This window comes from Macrobrachium rosenbergii, chromosome 33 (assembly GCF_040412425.1).
Source record: "Macrobrachium rosenbergii isolate ZJJX-2024 chromosome 33, ASM4041242v1, whole genome shotgun sequence".
NCBI classification, from domain to species: Eukaryota; Metazoa; Arthropoda; class Malacostraca; order Decapoda; family Palaemonidae; genus Macrobrachium; species Macrobrachium rosenbergii.
The window spans coordinates 10,930,170-10,952,021 of NC_089773.1; the positions used below are offsets into that span (position 1 = coordinate 10,930,170).

The window sequence follows — 21,852 nt, forward strand, 5'->3', positions numbered from 1 at the left end:
ATGAACTTTGTTACAAGGTTAGCTGTGTGGTGGCACTAGTGGATGGCAAGGGTTGCAGACTGACACCCGGAGGAACCTGGATGGCTGATCTTTTGTATGTAAGACCAGGTGGGGTGGTAGAGATGGGATATACATTAAAATGACAAATTTTAAATCAATCTGTATTTTTCATAACTATCAAACCTGTGGTCTTAACGTAGGGGAATTTCTCTAGCGCCTGCTGGAGTCCGGTTAAAAAAGCACAAGGATTTTGGTGGCAATGGGAGACAGCCAGAGACAGCCAATGGGGGTGGAGAAGGAGGGCACAGCCCAACCTGGCTCACCCCCAACAGCACTGTGATGTATCAGTTTTTCTTCCAGCCCAGATAACTGAATGAGGGGTGGCCGAAGTAGGCCACATACTTTAAGACCGCATACAAAAAACAAACCTTTGGTCTTAACATTTGGGAGACTACTCTTGGAAGGAGGATAAAGTAAGCCTCAGAAGCGACTGGAGGTTCGGCTCTCCTGGGCTCACTTCCTGTCCAAAGATAAGACAGAGGAAGGAGTCGTATGCCTCTGATCTGTTAAGCAAAAGGTTACTTAACACCCAGACATCCAGGCTAAGAGACAATGTGAACTCCTGCCTACATTATAATCTTGTAGGAAGCCAAAGAACCTGTAATTATCAGAGACAACAAAACATATGTTTGCCACTAACCTCGTTTGTTTTGTTATCAGTAAGAGGGAGGAAGGGGCTTGCTTCTATTAAGGAATTTGTATTGTGTAGGAACAATCAAATATAGCAAAATAGGAGGGAGCTCATTCTCCTGTATCTAACCAGTTCCAGCACATGATGGATCAAATCTCTCTACTGCCTGCCACTACCTGATCATCCCATTCACTCTAAAACTCTCACAGCCAACATCTGGTAAGATACAAACTGTCCTGCTAGGGGCACTGGATGAGCTACACTTGTTGAGCAGCCACCACCAGAGCAGGGATTGCATCAGTCTAAAGCCTCCCATTCGTAAGTTTCTTTATTACTGATTCCTTTTCAAAAACTGTGAATGTATTTATTCGTGCATTCAGGTCTCCCTCAGCTTCCAGTGTATTAATCAAATTATAAGCTTACAAGTCTTTACTCATGATCTCATAAAAATGTTCTACTCAACGCTGCATTTCTTCTTCCAATGTTCTTTATGACTCATCGCTCCATCTGACCTATTTTTTTATCACTTCATGATAATTCATTATTAATTCTCTACAGTGAAGGGGAGCATGGCACTCCAAAACTGTATGTGCTTTTGAATTTATTTGTTCTTCAATTTGTGATTTTTTTTCAAATCATTCCCTGAATACATGGTTTTGCGAGCATCACACTCCAGTTTTCAAAATATAATCATTTCTCACTTTGTTTCCTTTTCTGGGCATGAGTACTTTGTTATCTTCATACAGGTACCCAATATTCAAGATATCAGGCTTTGATCTTGTTACCCTACATCCCAGTACTCCTTTTCCAGCAGACTAATAAATATTTATGATGATAAAAAAATCCAACCATCTTCAGCTGCACATCCACAACTGCAAGTTTATGTTGACATTCAACTGCAGAAGCCTCTCAAAGATAATCTTCAAGAAGCTTTATCGAATTAACTTATCATTATTGCAAGGCTACGAAAATTTAAATGACAAAACTTACTTTATGTAGATAATTATACAAACATCACAAACCACAACATTAACATTACAGTTTCTTAAAGCGTTGCACCGTGACATCGAGTATCTTCTTTCTCTTGACGTCGCCGGACGTCGGTGGCGGTAACCCAGAGGCAAATCCAAGTCCCCCTCGACCGACAGTGCTGGCAGCCTCAATCTAAAATAAATGAAAATAAATGAATAATAGAAAAGTTACATAATACACTATCCCTGTAACGGGTGCTAGTTACAATAAGTCTTACAAGGCACACTGTTTGCAGCATTAACAGTTTTTTCAGGAACCCTCTGGCCCTCAACTGTACCATTTTTTGCCTTATACTTTTTTGTCCTATACTTTTTGTCCTATTCTTCAGCTCTCTTCTTAGCTAGCTGTCCAATTTCTTTAACTTTACCATGCTTCAATATCCACAGCCTATTCAAGAGCAACGCTTATGAGGTGGCACTAAGCACGTCCAAATGTAGGACTAAATTACTTGAATGTTATTCAATTGCAATTTATTTCATTTACATATTTACACTCTCAAAATTTACTTATAAGACGCTGTGTGTGTGCGTGCGTGAAAGAAATGACCTCAGTCTACTATAAACTGCACAGCCAACAAATGCTTCGCGGTTTCACCTATTTGCGGATTTTTCCGAGGAATGTATGTCCATATTATTCCCAGAAAATTTGCCTAACCATGGAATTTTTCAGAGAAATATTCAATTACTGTATTTTCATATTATTTTCATGACTAAATACATTTTTCATGATAAAACTACCAAAATAGGCAGGTATAAGCATTTTTAGAGGGGGTTTTGGTGTTTGAGCAATCAAAATAAGCAGTTATAAGCATTTTTAAGAGGGGTGTCAAGTATTCATGGATTTTAGCTATTTGCAGGGAGTTGTGGTCCCTATCCCCTGCGAATCCCAGAGTCAACTGTATCCAAAAAATCATCTAATTGGTGCTGCAAATAAATCTATACATTTCTCAGGATATGCAGTATATATAACCTTATTTACACAGATGGCAACAAAGAATCCTCATGGTGCCAACACTTGCTAGATTTTTGATAAATGAACAAACATAAACAAACAGAACCACGGAGTTATGAGGTTGTGCATACATGAGAAAAACGGCACAAAAACATAGGACAAACCTAAAACAAGTTACTCTACAAACAACCTTCAAGGACACAATGCTTCCGCAACAAGACAACGTGAAAAAATGTTAAAGCACTAGTTTTAATCCATTACATTCCTTTGAGTCTCTGGGGATGTGTATAAACAACTTTAAAAACTGGCTGGAAAAATTTCAGATACACACTCCAACGTATAACCTACGTAAATTACTTGAATTAAAAGCTGCCCTTGATACTTACTGGTGCAGTGATGCCAGACTGAGACTTCCCAAGGCCATCACCTCTTGACCATCCCATTTTCTTCAGCATTTCAAAACCTTTGTTCGTATCCTTCAGCTCCCTGTTGAGAACAGAAAAGTGAGGAAGATATAAAAAGCACATAACCGAACCTACGTTACATGGCAGACTTTCATGTAAAACTTGAATTAATAATAAAAGCTCTGCAATTCACTGAAAACCACATCACATGTTACATGATCAAAATTTCAGTGTCGTTCTTTTACCGACAATCATTGCTTTTACAGCTAATAATAAAATATCTACTCTAGCAGCCTTGCAAAATAGCAATGTTATGAAAAGATATTCACAGCCTATACCAGAAACAAAAGACTCCCAAAATCAAATCTGACTTCGTAGCTTCAAGTGCTTTATGTTTTTACTCTCATATAACTGTCATTCCTATTCCTCTCAAGATTCAGAAAATTTAATAATGCAAAGAATGTCAGAGAAAGAGGATCAAAATTCGGAACATGATGAGACAAAAATGGAGGACAAATTTACAAAGCGCAATCTCCGTCACAGCGCCACTGCCAGTGTAATGAGGAAGAAAATATGTGACGGACTGCCCTCCAATTATTAGTCGATATTCTTTGGGAGCGCGTTCTGGTGTATCAGTTTCAGGTTTTACAGCAATCCAAGTTTATCATTGTGATTATCATGCAAAAGCAAATAATAAAACATTTAGCTCCATACTTGGTCGACAGTAGTTTTCTCCTGTTCCTTGCTTACTTAATTATAATTCTAACATCATGCTATCTTATCTACTGTTTATGCTCTGAATGTTTTTACCTTATCAATACATCTCTATATAGTACAATATATGCTGCATTACTCTCTGAATATCTATTTAAGGGTTTTTTTATTCTTCTCATAAAACGCTCACTCATGCAAGTTTACAGCAGTTTTATGGGCAATTTCCCCAGTAATTTATGACTTCTGAAATCTTCTTAAACGTACGTGACGTAACAGATCAGCGAACAAAATTTCCAATTTATCAATGTTGTCAGTAGTTTAACCAGACCAGCAAGTCAATGTTGTTTTCAGATGAGAAACGAAAATTTGGGTAAAAAAAATCTTGTTTTCCAATGAGAACTGAAAATTAGGGCAAAAAAATTAAAATTGGACAGCCAGACAGTACTAGATTAACCCATGACTTTTACAAATCACTTGCATTAATTCCTTAACAGCTTAGATTGCAAGAGCTACTCATTTGTTCTGTTCATACTGTTGTTCGTTGAGAGAAATTTATGCTTACTTCAAAGGAAACCAGCAATATTATGGGATTATTATATGTCTACAGGATACTTGGAGAATGTATAGCCTTTTTTTAGATTAACTGCAAACTCCACACGTCAATAATAGGAACAGGATAAAGAGGAAAAAGCAGAAAGCAGCAGCTAGATTTAAAGGATGCTGCAAAGAGCCTCTAGTACTGTCTACAGGGTATACCCCAAGGCAAAATGTAGGTAGTACACTCCAGTGTGGGTTTCATCACAACAAAATTTGAAGTTTCTAACTCTATGACACTGAGAAAAAGAACCCTGTTCTTCTAAATGGCAGCTGGATGTAACACCGATTAAAGTATATGTGATCACGGAAAGTACCGCTATACTTACGTTTCCGTCGAAGCAACCTCTGTCTTTTCGTAAGGGTTGTCCGAACCTTTTTCTTTTCGTCTTTTCTTAGCACGGTCTTCGTAATCCGAAGGAAGTTGCGGTGTCTTGCCAGCGTTTAACGCATATTTCTTCTTCATGGCTTTCAAAACTTTCAGTCGCGTTTTCTCCACTGATGGTTTCACTTTCTGGAACTCGTCCTCTGTAAAGGGTAAACCCTGATACCAGTCTATTTTCACATTTAAATCTACAAAATAAAACTAATAAAAAATGCCACATGGCAAAAGCAAGTGGATACAATAAATGGACACTTAATAATGATGTGCACTGAGAAATAAACATTTTGGAGATTAAAAATATCAATATTTCAATGCATCAGTAAGTTTCTACTTCGACCTGATAAGTTCGTTTTTCAATGAATATTTGAAATTATTTTTATAAGGCACATAAAGCTTTTAAGCAATAAGCGATGACTTGTAGTACGATTTCTTCTTCAAACAAGTAGTACATTTAATGTTAATATTACTTGGATCCCAACATACAAAATATAATTTTGAAATTCTGTGTTATCTAGGTTCCATAAACCTTTCCTGATGTGTTCAACATTCCCAACTGGGACTACCTCATGAGTAAAAAACTCATTTTGACTTTTACACTCCGACATTGGTGCACTATAAATTTTGGTTGCCCTGTCCTCATCATTTTCATAGTAAAGGTTCTTATGTCATCTTTTCCCCACTGAGGGGTTAATGATGGAATGAGATCTTACCATTCTACTGTCCTGTTCTCCTGAACTTCCATCAGGCTCAGGTTTTCATCTATACCTTTTTATCATCATTTCCTGACACTTCCTACAGATCTTTGTCTTGCTCCTTCCATATCTACTGTCTTTCTAACCACCTACTCATTCAGTCACATTACACATCCAAACCATTTCAATCTTTCTTTTCCTAGCCTTTGGGTGCCAAATCTCTTGCCATTTTCTCATTAACAACACAAGCTCCCCACTTCTCCGGCCACAATTCTTGATGTACCAAAGTTGTACCTTTCAAAGTTGTAGCCTAGGCCTGGTGAACAAATTAGATTTACAGTACAGTTAGCTTGAAAGGTGTAACATTCAAGTAATTATATAATTTAATACATGACTACTATCTTGGAAGAAGAAACCCATTTGTATCGGGGCTAACAGTATACAGCAATATGGCTAAATACTTGTGCCAAAGTTAACTAATTAGCGCGTCTAACGTTTTAGTAATTACGAACATGGTAATACTAATGCCTTATGGATAACCACTGTCATAACATTATACGACAGCTACCTACTTGTGACCAAGTTAGCCTGCAGTATTCCAAGTGTACTGCCTATACAGGTATTATGGATGGTTAGTACCAAGTAGCGTCTAATAAAAACTCGTTCCTTATTTCACTACAGGGCCGCTATTATGCAAGGCCCACAGATTAAGTGTGCCGCAGCGTATTGTTTGGCTTGCTTTTCGCCAGTGGGTGCGGCCCATACCACCTGCCATGAACATAGCCCTTGTAGCCGTTGTAGGAATAAAGGGGAATGTGGCTGGTTGCCAGATATGTGTGAAATTTGTAACATGCACCTGGCAACAAGTTTTAAGATGAAACAACTCGCTTTAAGCTCTCTCATTGGGTCCAGGTTTCAGTAAGGGTACCGAAAGAGGAACCTACGTCTTTCCGGCAAAATTCCGGACATCATCTACTTGACAATACCAGTCCGTATTGACAGTATGGTTATATTACATCCATTCTGAGACCCCAGTTGAGATCTCTGTTTAAACACTTCTACAGTTTCTTATATAACTTTCTGCAGACAAGTGCCTTGCTGTTACAACAGCCACGGCATACAAATCAGCATTAACAGAACCCTTGCTTTATGGATTTGGTATTGATTCTAATATAGAAATTGCTTTCCTTCTCTGATCCTTTGCATCCCAAAGGTAAGAACTGCTTACATCCTCTTGTATTTCATTTCAGACATTGTAAATCTTGGATGAAGACCAAGAAATTTGTAGAGAAAAGCTATAAATGATGACAAAAAAGCACAGGACAAGAAAGATGAAAACTCATGTGACATCTGATCCCATAAATGTAAAAACTGAAATATGTGATTACACAAAATCTAATCCACTTTCTTAAACATGACGAAGCAACTAATGCAATTCAATTGGCCAGTTATATTTCTCCATTTAAAATATGATACTACTGATGAATTTCTTTTTCAATTCACTGACAATCAATTACAAAACAAGATCTCAATTTCATACCCATACAGGAGAGATGCTTAAAAAAATCCTGCCTCAGAACTACTGAAGTTTTCATTAATATAATCTATAAAAAGTCCCAGAACTTGCAGAGTAAACATACATATAACAGAACATCCCATTTTCAGGTATAATAAGCTGTCATGACAACAACAAAGAATATCCCATGAGTGAATGATGAAAGAATTAAGCTGGAATTCTGACCCATTTAATCAAACGGCACCTATACAGTGGTTAACACTTTCATTTCTCCTTTACTTACTAAGTTGTGGTTGACTTGCTCGAACTATTCCTGGCTCGCATTCGTTACAGCTTAGATATCCTGGATGAATGTGACACTTCATCTTGATTGATCCAAACTGTATTTCCCAACCATGCCCCACCTGTTATTAACAAGAAAATTCGATGAATTATATTAAAGAATCTATGCAAGAGTTAAAAGACAATATCAAACAGTTTGTAAATTAACAGTAATCCAAGGCCCTGTCGGATATTGAAAATTACTGGATGTGATGAAAAAACACTACCGATATAAAACAGCAACTTTGTATCCTTGTCCCTCCCCACCTCAACCGAAAATCCGAATGGGTGACATTACGAATTGCATATAATGCATTGGTTTTTAATTATGCTCTATCTTTCACATTACGCTAAAAGCATTTTATTGACAATATCTCTTCTCAAAAACCTACATGTAATCTGTACATTACTTTCATATTTAATTTAGAGGGTTTTTTTTTTCTCACCTTCCTCTCTGGCTTCTCAGTAATTTTGTAAGTCAAAAATGCTGATATACATTATTATTATTATTATTATTATTATGACATGGAATTATGGATGACTCATTTGAAGTATTATTATTACTGACATGGGATAAACACTCCATTGCCACCTGCAATGATGGGACTCATTTAAAAGCCTAAGTTGACAACAACTTAGATGAGTTATTCCCGATGGTTTTTTTCTGGGATAAAGTCAACTCCACTGTTATTGCCACCCATTTCAAATTACAGCATGGGATTAATGAATGTTATTAAACTAAGAACTTTTCCCATTTGTAAAAGTACGTATTCATTACATGAGTCGTGTTACCATACTGATCAAGTTTAATCCATTGTGAGTTGTACCTGACTGATGCACTAAAGTACAGGCAGTCCCGGTTTCAATTCCACTGTTATTTACACCCATTTCAAAGTACAGCATCAAAGAGGGCTACAGTTGCTGAATGTTATTAATACGATGGAAGAAATTTTCCCGGCAGAATTCATAATTTGAAGGTTTTTTTGAAAACTCAATAATAAGTAGTTTTCATTACAGTTAAAAGTAAGTTTTCTTATGATTTTTACGATTTTGCGATTTTCAAGTTTAATCCTTTGTGAGTTGTACCTGACTGATGCACTAATCAGTATTCTTTAATAGTAATATTTTCTTTTGTTTTCTCCCTTCCATAGTATTTCCACTTACCCCAAAAATTTGGAAGCTTCCAACAGGGTGTTTACTTGGTATAGCAACAAAGAAAAGTGGCAAACAGCTAAAATACATCAAATGAATTTTTAATTTCTTCAATAAACTGAGAACACCTGCTGTGACATTTGAATGATTCTGAGCGCATTCACTTGACTTACCTCAATTTCTTCGCTAGGTTCCCCTGGTATGCATATACAAGTGCCATTGATGTAAGTTCCTTGGTTACTACCAAGATCTTTGATGAAGTAATGGTGATCGTCGGGGCCATCCGATTTATAGAGAAATTCCGCATGTTCCTGGGAAGAGTCCATTTATGCATATCAGTTAAAAGCTTTGAAAAAATTGCAATCATTATTCAAGTACTTCACTTTCACCAGACTACTAATAAGCCACATTTTTATACATCTCCAGGTGTTGCAAAGGATTTTTCCTTGTGTGAATAGTCGTAACTGGAACAAAGATATATTAAGAGAAACTGGACTGTTAGATAAAAAGATAATTATAGTACGATCAATTTTTTTTTATTTAAAAATGTCAATAAGTGCTTACAGAGACCACACACCTCTACCAGAGTTGAACATACTATTCTACGCACGAGGCCCCTTCTCAAAAGTTACATTCCCATCTCTCAAAAAATTTAAACATTTTTATAAACCTTAAATATAACTTATAGTGTAACCTTGCTAATAAAAGATATATAAACAACATAATCTTGTTAAGAGTAACACAGTGCTTTGATGAAAAGAAAAGCTCATGTCTAGGACTTGAAAAGCTGGTGAAAAACACTTAACAAACCAAGGCAATATTGGGACACAGAAACTCATTACTGTAGATTATTCATACACCCTAGGAAAAATAATACAGGGGCACCATTTATTCAATATATTTGGGGAAATATAACACACTGACAGATTCTATTCATGATATTTTGGGGAACGGGGGATCTGACCAAATTATGCTTTAAAATATTTCACGATTAAATACATTGTGTCCTCCAAATGATACAAATTTCACAAAAGACATAAAAGAAATTGTCAGTCCAAAAACATCTAGGAAGACTTCTTGTTATGCAAAATGAAGGCATTCATTATCTTTCATTTTTTGGCAATTAAACCAATCTGCAATTTGGTTATCAACTGCATAAAAGATTTATTTGGAAAAGAAACACATTTCCATCATTAGTACAGTGAATTTGGTATCTTTTCGTGATTTCCACCAAACTGCTTTTCTTGCGACTCTGCCAAGTGCATTCTGTTGATCCACAGTAGTATAATTTTCCACTTGACATGGTACAGTTTCAGCAGTTGTTAACCTCCTTGGCACAAAGGCAACCTCACATTTCTCAATTTAAACCATTTTCCTCAACTTGTTTGCAGAACATTCTCAAATACTTTCATACTGCAGACACCATCCTACTTACGAACATTCAACTTACAAACATTCAGATACAAACAAAATGGGATCACAAATTATGACTGTGTTAAGAGTACTCCCCTTTACCACCAGTAAGTTCAAATTTTGTTTTGTGCATCTATTCTTTGCATACAGTACTGTATAGGCGAATCCTACAAGAAAATGACAGGCAGAAGTTCAGTACCAAGCACGTTCATGTTTATTCATGCATCATCTGGACTCAGACAATGCGTTTATAAACGCGAAAGTGCTTGGTGCTGAACTTCTGCCTGTCATTTTGCTGTGGGATTCACTTATACACTGAAGTCACATGCATCTACTGTGATTTTTTAAGCATACAGTACTGTACATACAGTGTACTGTGTTTTAGGATGAAAAAACGTACAATACTGTATTGATTTTACACCATACTGTACTTAGACATGAAGAGTACAGTAACCAACTTAAAAATAGCTGTCCAGAATGTAACTCATTTGTACGTAGGGTGGTGTATGTACTGTACACTCCAGCAATGTCACTCACCTGTACTTTTCACACGTAACTCATCAGTTTTAAAGTACCTTAACAATACTCTCTTCCCTTCTTCCTTCCATTTTTAATTAAATCGTAAAATTCTGATAAAAGCACAGCAGAACGGGTGACATACATACCTTACTAACATTGATGTCCAACAGCTGAATCAAGTTCCCAGGATCCCTTCCAACTTTACCACCAGTGATGGTTATTATATGGAGTTCGCCCACTTTGACTTTGTCCACTCCACTCTCTGTAACCATTAACCTTATTGATGGAGGAACTTCTCCTTGATTGTCTGGAAATATAAAATATAAGGTGGTCAGTTACTCTGTCTTTTATAATGAACAAGTTTAATTGAAGGCATTAAAGATTTTTAATATCATAAGATAAAAAAAGATAAAAGCAATTTACTTTCTAGTTAGAGACCTTCCTCATGCATTTCATTCATTTTGAGACATCCACATTAACCAGTCCACAATACTTTACATTCTTAGCTCTCGTAAGGCCGGCTCAAACGGTCCGTTGTTAATAGGAAAATTATATCTTACTGAATAAATGTAACTAAAAAATTTCACACTAAGACTGAGCAAAACGAAACTTGCTATGTTGTCACAAAGACTCTTGAAGGGATTTGTTTTCAAGACCTGATCTCTGTTGCTTAACTGTAAATGTTGTTTTGCATTCTGGAACTGGGTCATGTAGGTTACGCATTAAATAAATACACAAGGATGACATGTATGAGCTATTCAAAGATGGGATACATGTTTTTGGTTGAGGGGTGAATACTGTACCAAGGTAAAGTTAAAGAAGCTGGACAAATAAGGGAAAGACACCAAAGTACAAAGATGAACAGTAAAAGGTTAAGAACTTTCAGTATCATCTACACTGTGCCACTCACAGTATTCCATACACAGTATAATCAAGAGTAGTGGCATTATGAATAAGTGGTACAATTAGAAATTAACAAGTTACACTAGTACTCACAGGTAAAATAAAGAAAACTTAGCCAAAGTTACTGCAAATACAATGGCCTTAAAGCTACTGGAGTTTACAACAATGCTGGCAAAAGAGTTACAAATCCAGGCAGCATCGGTGAAGAGAAACAGTTGCATCCTCGTTCAAAAGTGGAAAGCCAACAAAAATATACATGATTCCCTACACTTACATCAAGACTCTGACCTATATGATGGTTAAGTTTGAAGGGATTAAGCTTAAGGAAAACCCCACTCAAGGTCAGATACGATATGAAGCAGCTGTATATAATAAGTCCAAGAATATACATTAATCAGTATCTAATTAAGCAAGGACAACGCCGATAAAAAATGTGAAAACTGTATACAGTGATCCCTCACCACATCGCGCTTCAACTTTGCCGGCTTCACTGCATCGCGGATTTTTCAGAAATATTCATAGAAAAATTAAAATTAAAAAGTACCGCCATATGGGCAGCCATATTGCGGAAAACAGCGATGTTTCATCATGTTACGCGAGAAGAACGGCTTGCGAGACTGACGCGCAAGGACTGGAAGCTTCGTATATACCCACAGGCACTCGGACAAGGCACGTGATTGGTACACAAGAGAATATCTTATCACTGTTGATGTTTCATCTTTAATCACTGTAAAAATAATTAAAATCCAAATTTCATACATAAGCAACTCAAGGATACTGTATACTCTCTCATCCCCAGCTTGTCAAGTCAAGACTTAGTCTCGTCCCAAGCTACTGTGCTGTACACACCAGTTCTCTCTCTCTCTCTCTCTCTCTCTCTCTCTCTCTCTCTCTCTCTCTCTCTCTCTCTCTCTCTCTCTCTCTCTCTCTCTCAATGAAATATGAATTACTGTATAATAAACTTTTATGTACAAAATTAAAAATAATTTCATTGATAAATTTGTTTCTTTTACCAACTAAAAAATGATCTTCCTAATTCTTTCGGTAGTAGTGAGCAGCTTCAGTCAGCTGATTCTCAGAACGTAAACATTACAAATATGGGACGACCTTTTTTTTTATGCATATTACGGTGATAGGAGATCAAAATAGTAATACAGTGTTTAAGTGCATAGGAAGTGTTTATAACAGTGTGGGAAAGGCTAATAGTGTGGGAAAGGTTTATAAGAGTGTGGGGAGGGTTTATAAAGCCTTTAAATATATAGTAAATAATGAAATAAATACAAGGTCGCTACTTCATTAAATAAATAAATATGCTGTTCGTACTTCGCGGAATTTCAATTATCGTGGCTGGTCTTGGAACCTATCTCCCGCGATAAATGAGGGGTCACTGTATTTATTCTTGTGGTAGTAGCAAAACAAAAAGGCAGTTGGACAGAAAAAACTGAGTTAATATTATGGGATCAGTGGCTGACATTACAACAAAGATTTGTGGGGGAGGTTAGAGAATGAACAAGTCATACAACTGATAAAATTAGGGAAAAGAAATGAGGTACAAAATAAGCAAAGTACCAATTGCACTACAGGTACTTCATCAATTACTCTGATAGTCTGGACAGCCTGATAATATTAAACTGTTGTAGCCAATTTAGACTGGTACTAAACGGGTATGCACTGATCCTATAAAAATTGTTATTCACAAAATATTTGTGAATAACAGAAGCCCCCTTGAGAATATGTTATACTACACTAATAAGAGATGATTTATACATTCTTCCTTAATGTTTAATTTATATATCTATATAAATCTACTACTTTATTGAGTACAAAAGGCCTTCATTCAGCCACCTCAGACAATGCAAAACTTTCTCACCTGGGTAATTCATGGAGGAAAAATTTCCAGATTTCATTGCGACATGAGCTCCACCGACCTGTTGAGCATATACAGTACTGGAATTAAAAATGAAATCATTGTAAAGAGCATATTAGATGTGACATTTTCATTGCACGCACTCGAGAGTGCAACAAAACGTTAAACAGTGAAAACAATTCTATCAACATGAGCGAAAATACCTACTAATTATTACCTTCAAATCACAGCTACTCAAAGATGTGAAAAGTGGTCAAGTTTAAAAACTGGTCAGTTGAATATACAGTCGACCCCCAGTTTTCGCGGGGGGATACATACCACCAATCCCCACGAATAGCTCTAATTCGCGAATACTTAAAACCCCTCTAAAAACGCTTATAACTGCCTATTTTGATAGTTCAAAAAGCCCTCTAAAAATGGTTATACCATAATATTTTAATAGTTTTATCACAAAAAGTGCATTTAGTCATGAAAATTATATGAAAATACAGTACTGTAATTTGTGAATGCTGTAATTTGTGGATCTTCTTCTATGAAAAATACCATGAATAGGCGAATTTTCCGCAAATGTGTATATATGTTCCACGGAGAAACCCGCGAATACGGAACCACAAATAGGCAGGGGTCGACTGTGCTTGGAATTCAACTGAAAAATCCAAAGAAAAAACTTGACCAAGCTGAACCTGGACTAAGTCCAACAGTTTTCAGCATAATTATTTGCTTAGTTCAAATTGAAAGAAACCATTTTTCGTGGCTTTTTATCACAAGCTACAATCGTCAGTAGACACACAGAAGGAGAGAAGAGAAGAAACCTACACTTCTTGTGTCACTGAAGAAAACTACCTGATCTGACTACACAGAAGATATTATCCAATCATTTTATGGATGAACTTAGCCTTCCAAACAAAAGGCTCAGGAACTGAAACTTACAGATTATTGCCGAGTCCATCTTCCGCTCGGAAGCTTTGGAAGTTGAAGGTGGGGAGGCAAAGGAAACACAATGAAGGTAAAGACAACGATGGTGATGAACGACGACTTCCTCCTGTGCTTCTCCGACTTCTTACTGTCCTTCCCAGCCTAGGTCAACGCTGACAAGAGCATCAGGAGGAGAACTGTCCCAAGAGGAAGAGACAACTCCTCAGGACACGTAACTGCTGGCACATGCAGGGCTCTGGTGTAGGTGCGGTTGGTCAGAAAGCAGTGGAGACTGTGACTGTGGAAGGCGTTTAGAGTCGCAGTGGTACTGGTCACAAGGGTCACCCTTGTAGCAGCAAGGTAAACAAGAGCAGGCACACTGGGCTCCACCAACAGGCCCAGGGAAGGCCACAACCCCCTGAGCTTCTCGACCTTCAATGCACCTCCAAGAAAGGTCAGGTTCCTAAGAGGTCCTCCCTTCTGCCGAGAGAGAGCACTCACCAGAAGAGAACTCTTCCTTAGTGTGGAAAGAGGCCTCTAGTGATGACACAATGGTCAACCCCCTTTCCTCCTCACAGGCTCTCCACAGAATGACTGGTAGGAATAGGCAAACGGGATGCTACGTCCTTAGCGAGGGCAACAACAGGTGTCACCATGAAGTACTACCCTCCAACGACACTGGGGAGATTTTCTCTCTTTTCTACATCAAGCAAACTTCATCTATTGTTCAGACAGCAACTTACAGCACTCTGTACAAGGACTATTTCAGCTGCATGCATGCCTCCTACATGGAACACACAGTGTATGATGGATCTCCACAGACAAGAAAAAACCTATTACAAGGTTTGTGTCTAGCAGGAAAGCATCTCATATTCAGGGGCTTCCTCAAATCATGGGTGTGACTCATAATTATATCCAAAAAACAAAGCCATGATAAAAAAAAAGGCATGCAAAAATAATCAGGGATACTTAAGTGTCAAAGACAGTTCACTGAAAAGAAAGAACGGCGAAGGCTGGAACAGAGAATCAAGGAAGACATCTGCACTTGACAGTGGCCCGAAGCGAAGTGGAGTGTAGACCATCAGGTAGGCAGGGCTTCACCCTATTTATCAATAGTTAACTACCTTGTAAGTAAGTTTAAACAGCCAATTAAAGCTATATCTTATACAAAGAACAAAGATTTGTAAATGTTGAGGAACAACTTAAAATTCAAATCTAACAATGCTCCAATATACTACAGTATTTGCAGGCTTACAAGATATAATGCAAGGGCATTTAAAATATTGACAATAACATACTGTCACTTCATGAAGAAAGAAATTTTGCACTAGAAAGATTTACATATTCTAAAAGTGGAATATTAATAATTTTCGTGCTACTGCACACGAAATATGCAGAAAACGAAAATTTTCTGTATTAGTATAATTTTTTTCTCTGCATATCATCAGTAGGATATTAACTGTGAATTCTTATTACTAAACAAATTAATAAACAAAACTCATCACAAGCTAGAACAGTTAAAACTAGATAAGCACTGACAGAACACATCATTAACGGCATCCACTTTCACACTGAAAGGTCATGAATTAGCCGTATGTTAATAGTTCTCAGTACAGGAGTCAAATTCTCTATACGACGTAAACTACCGAAAAAAGTTATCGAGCAGAATGTAGAGAAAATGGCAACTGCATACTGAGGACCACACTCATTCACAGCAAATGTTAAAGTAATACTACTAGATAATCCTGCATCACATGGTTTTACATTTTCAAGCCTGTCTGAACTGCAGTCTCCGGCCGACGCTCCTTCTACAGGAACTTGAGAATGAAACTGGTACGACTGTGTGTTGTGATCATAGAAGAAATACGTTCCCGTCTTAGGGTCATAGTATAACCCGTTCTCCTGGAATAATAAGAATATTAGTGATAGAAAGTAAAATATATACCGTTCTATATAATTTTTGTCTAATAAATATAAATTTATCCGACTCAAGTTTTTTGTTTTCATCACTTTTAGCAGTACTCATTACTAGGTACCCTATATAACTAATACAAAGGTATTCTCTTCTCTGTTTAAAAACACTGTATAAATAAGATCTGAATTTGGAGAATAGCAACACAACATTGGGTCAAGTACATCCCTCAACTTGTTACGAAAATTATCCATCTGGCTTCATACATGTCAAATGTGGTACTCTTTATACAGTCTAGTTTTCTTTCTTTCTGATATTTCAGTGAAAAAATGTCTAAGGGTGACTGGCGATCCACCAGGATGAAGGATTAAGGCTAAGGATTGGGAAGCATGACATCACTTGAGCTCGGACCACTGCACGAGTTAAAAGACATGACGAAAGCTCAGATTAATATGAACTGTCCTAGTGTCAAGACGTTGATCCGAGGGCTCAGGAGAGGGAATCAAGGAAAAGCACGAATCCAATCTTCCAGTTAGCAACTTTGTGTGGGTTCTACAGACTGGAATCTTGCAATGGAGAAAAATATGCTAGCAACATGCACATCACTGATGTCATCAACAGGGCCACTAGGAGAGTTCCCCATACTCCTCACATTTGTTGGCAAATTTTGGAAGTGTTCATTAATGGTATTTCTCTCTTCAGAAGCTACCTCATAAAAATATTCTTCCTGGCAAGAATTTTCTATAAATAACCATTGATCAAATGAGTATGATATTTTAGAAAAGAGGACAGAATTCCTCATTTTTTGAGCTCTCATCATAATCATCTTACATTTTCCATCAGATTTCATCTTCACAATTTCCCCCACCGTCTTTTCACTTGAGCACTTACTACCTGAATTCCCATCTGGGCTAGGTCATCATCTACAACTTTACCCACGATTTCTGGCCTTCTTTAGGTCTCTGTCATGCTTTTTTCACATCAATTACTATTACTCCTCATCCTTTATTATCACTGGCCAAACCATCTCGAATCTTTGAGATCCTAGTTGATTTTTCAAATGGGGAACCTGGCACAATTCAGTAACTCACTTATTTGTAATACGATCTTTCCCTCGAACTTTAGCCATGACTTCAGCATTCATGCCTCTTCGAAACACCTGTTTCCTTACTGCCTGAGGTAACAGTGAAGTTCTTTTTTTAAGAAATTTATTTTGATCTTCCTCTTCCTCGTCTCTACTTGCTCTTATACGCAACAGGCAATGGAACTCTGTTATTCAATTTATGTCTTGCAGTTCCGAACATCTCTTGTACACCCTTTGGTTTCAGTACCTAGTGCTGAGATCATATGGCCAATTTCCAGGCTGTACTTTTTCCTTTGGCTTTTCAGTCGCCACAAGCTTTCTTTTGCTTACATTAATATTTAATCTTCAGATATCCCTTCCACACTTCCATCTCTTAAGTATTTTTACATACTGAAGCCTTCAAGTGGAGCACCACATTTTATAAACCCTTTTAATTTTAAGTATTTTTGCTCAAAAATGTTGTTCTACCTTTTACAATTGTAAGCTAACTGTGCTCAGTAATTTTTAACAATATGAAAATTTGCAACAATTTTTGACATTTAGGTTCTTCGCTCTATTTGCATTCTACAAAAAACAAATCTTTTTGCATACAATTCATGTGACAGAATCAGAATTAGCCTCAGGAGTCAAGACATCTTTGAAACTGTTTGTGAATTATATATCCTGTGATCCTCTAAAGTAATCAAACCAAGAGTTTACCTGCCTCACCAATTTTCCTTCGCTTTACCGGTGTATGTTATTTTCATGTCCTTGTGTTTGCCGTAACTTTTCTGCATTTAAAAGGGGAAAATTACTGCTTTCAATACTTCCTTTATGTTTTCCTACATCCATAAGGCATGAGGTTGATAAGGCCACTCAAGGACCTGACTTAAAACAACTTTTGCTTTGTAGAGTAACTACTAAGCTTGACTCCTAGAATGTAATCAAAGTTTCTCTCTCTAAATGAGCGCTGTTAAAATCTAGACTTCGAAGAATTACTCAAATGCTCAATGCACCAAACATCACAGCAGCCCACGGAGCTTTGTGCGTCTAGAACATCAGACAACACTGAAATCAAAGGCATGTTGAATCGATTCAACAGGAGTGATCGCTACAGTGCTGAAATACTTGAGAAGTTTAGAATGTATACAAACCACCAGAGTAAATATTGAAGTCAGAAAATATCCTAATCGAACAAATTACTGACATGAAACTACAAAATAATCTTAACAAATTTTCAGAATCATTAATTATATAACATGAGTCATGTTTACACTTTCTGGAATCTAGGGTGGATGTAATTTTTTGAAAATTTAGCTTCCTTTATCTCTTACATTAAGTAAAGTTCCTATTCTACATATCCATAACCTTCTTGACAATTTACAACTACATTTGTGCAATGCATGAATGGAATTTCAATAATAAACAAAATGAAAAAGGCATTTCCTTCATCACTTACAGCGTTATAGTAATAACCACTTGTCTGGTCATAGTAAAGACCCAATTCTTCGTGGAATACATATCCGCTTTGTACCACCACTTTAGTAGCGGCAGCTTCTACCTGATCGGATATGGTCTTGCCGTCCTTCGCACGCCAACCGCTGTCCCCGTTTTTTTCGTCTTCGCTCGAATCCTCCGACTCCTCCTGAATTTTGCTCGGCTCCTGCATGTCGGAAAGGTCGATGCCGTGCGCTTCAAAAGCCATGGCCACCAGGGCTTTGAATTTATCTTTATCGTCGTCACTTTTGCTTTCCGTTTTAATTTTCTCGTCCGTTTTCTCGAGATTCGCGTCGTCTCTTTCCTTTTCAGACGGGCGACGGGAACTAAGCTTGTCGCTGCTGTGGTTACTGTCATGATTTTTATTGTGGTCCACGTCACTGTCTTTTTCACTTTTAACTTTCCTATCACTGCTGTAACCTAAATTTGTGTGTTCTTTACAACTGCAAAATTCTGACTTTTCCTTATACGTTTTACCCTCAGCTCCAGCCTGAAAAGAAGGCAGTAATAGTGACATGCCAAGTTCAGAACACAAACAGCTTTTGGCACACCAACAGCTAAACCGTCAGCGTACATAAAACATTTGTTAGGAATATGACAAACATTTTGAGAAGGCTTTACATACAAACCATTGAATGCTTGAGGCAAGAGGCTATTCAACAGCAAAATTTAATTATAAAAACTGTAAAATGTAAACAATATTTACTAGCTTACTAAGTTAACAGCCAATTTCTTTACGCACTGGTAAAATTTACTTTCATAATGTCAGATTGCATTCATCAACACTGTCATGAATACAACTAAGAAATTTCTGTTTATATCCTCACGTAACTGATATCTAGGAGAGAGAGAGAGAGAGAGAATTACCTTATCTAAAAGGTATCTAATATGGTCTTCAAGAGTACGACCTTTGGTAATGATCCCAAGTATTTTTGATTCTAGCGACTGCATACCCAACCACTTTTCCCTTCGATGAATGTGTCCCGGGTTCAGGTAAAACAAGGGTCTGATTTTGTGAAAGAAATACCAGTTAAGGAAAGCAATGAATTACCGACATCAGCATTGCTGACAGTTCGTCAGAAGACAAGTCAAGCTCCTGAATCGTCGACACGGACAATATACCCCACTGTATTTTAAGGTCATCCACATTCATGGAGAAGTCCTCAAAGTACGTCGACGGTTGTTCAGGCAACTCTGCGCGAATGTCCCTCTGCGTAGAATGCTCATTTCTTCCGCTTTTACGACCCATGCTGGTGAAAGCTAATTTTTCACAACGCAATTTTTATAATCATTAAACTCCATTAATGGGGTTTATTACATACTTTAGAGATCCTGTTTGCTTCACCTCCGTCCAAAATAAGACCTGTTGCCCTTCTTATTCCACTAACCTGCAAAAGGATGAAAAATATTAAAAGTCCACCAACTTGTCAGAGGTACAACTTATGCACGAATGAAAATTTATACAGTACCTATGTTAATCATTTTGAGAACTGTTGTGTCTCAGAGATCCCCTCATTTTACAATAGTTCTCACCAGTGGGGCTCAAACCCAAACTCATCAACATTAACTGATGATAAGAGTACAACGCCTGTGAATGACATCACCACCAATAATTGGCCTGACTTTGTACCTCATCTAAAAACAACTTCCTTCATACCAACCTCACTGCTCAGTGAAATCAGGTGCCAACTTACATAGACTAGTGACTGGTAATTAGTGTAAAGTAATGGCTCGTATCAGTAAAACAAAAAATTACTTCAAAAGTTTTGTTCCCAAAAAGCATTGCATATTTCCAAAGTAATATGTATCATTCCTAGGTTTACAAACCAGAGCCTTTTCTGCAGGGGTAAGAAGGGGAGCAACCTGGTTTAATGAAGACCCTGTAAGACGAACACTCGGTTGATCAATCAGCAAATCAGACTTACAGGTGGTAAGGTGAAGAGAACCAGATTGTCTCAGGAGCTGCTGGGAGGACTTTTTTAAGGCAGCCCAGAGGTCCGGAACAGGAGAGAAAAGCTTAAGGAACTTCCTGTATAACCAATTGGTGAACAGGTTGATATACTGGAATTCCCAAAGCTAAAAGCTACTCCCCATAAAAAAGTAGGGGGGCCAATCTGTCCCGATTAACTGCCCCTGGCAATTGAGCCTGTCAGTCAAAACAATGTGTCTGGCTGAAAGCTCAACAGCATAGCAAACCAACTTATGCATCTGCATCAGTCATCTTATCGCTCCTGGGCACTGTGTGACCATAATACAACTGCAGAATGTTGCAGATATCCATGTTGGAGAGAGTGTTTGCTAAATTAGATACAAGCAAACATACAAGCATTGCAAAAGATATATGCAGATGGGAAATCAAAATATGAATAAAAATGGAAACAGAAATATGCAAAAGAAAACAATTTTACAAAGCGGGGCAACGCACGGATGTTTTGCCTCAGTTCGCATAACTTGATCCTTTGGCAACAGGGACGCACAGAGGGTTGATCAAAGGTAGGATTATGATAAAAGACTCCAATTTGTATATCTTATGAAAAATGCAGACTATCCTGAATTAGTGACTTTTTCCTGTGTGAATACAAATCTCCTTACATGGAAAGCATCGTCCTGAAAACATGACTGGTATGGTTCTTCCAACCCAGAAATGTAAGCTTCGCAGTCATGTATGTAGGCAGGGTAAGATGACTTCTAGCTTTTCATGTGCCCTGCTCTAAATTCAGAAGAACCCAGGTTTCCCACAGGTGACAGAAAGACCAGCTTGGAAAGTAGAAATATTACCAAGTAGACTTAAAGACACTAGCGATCTACATCATAACCCCCAACCCCCCTCATTTAAAGGAAAAAGGAGGGAGCCATGAGCTGGCTACTCGACCCAGTTCCCCAACCCAGATTAGGCCAGTCGAACCCAGCATGCCAGTACCAAATGGCGGCTGAAGAAATGGTGGGTAGTGACAGAAGGTGATGGGAGGTGCTCCCAATTCAGCACACTCTCCACCAATTACCAAAACTGAAACCAAATTTCAGTGACTGATTGCAGCTCATACTGAAGGATACTCCAGTCTTCTTCTTCTTCTTCTTCTTCTTCTTCTTTTAACGTGCTTTTATTCCCATTTTTGTATGGGGTAAGCACGATGCCTTCTTTTGAAGGACTTTTTGATTTGGCTTTGGGGTAGACCTGTGGTCTCGATCGGGATACTCCAGTATAATATAAAAAAAAGTCTGTATTTCCAAAGGAACAAATGTATTTTCTGATAGTTTCTCACGTGACTCCGACAAACTTGATACTCGTTCAAGTCGTAAAAGCTTGGTCA

General features: G+C 37.7%; 1 protein-coding gene across 1 annotated transcript; it reads right to left on the reverse strand.

Moving 5' to 3' along the window:
* Positions 1-1,668: 1,668 nt before the first annotated feature.
* LOC136855781 (angiogenic factor with G patch and FHA domains 1-like) lies at positions 1,669-19,492 on the reverse strand. The gene is made up of 10 exons (XM_067133139.1): positions 19,409-19,492; positions 18,504-19,031; positions 15,834-15,971; positions 13,158-13,215; positions 10,531-10,691; positions 8,626-8,763; positions 7,263-7,383; positions 4,716-4,914; positions 3,061-3,160; positions 1,669-1,855 (listed from the first exon to the last, which is right to left on the reverse strand). Exons 1-10 carry the CDS (start codon positions 19,490-19,492, stop codon positions 1,727-1,729), a joined length of 1,656 nt encoding a protein of 551 aa, XP_066989240.1. The 3' UTR covers positions 1,669-1,726.
* Positions 19,493-21,852: the final 2,360 nt, after the last annotated feature.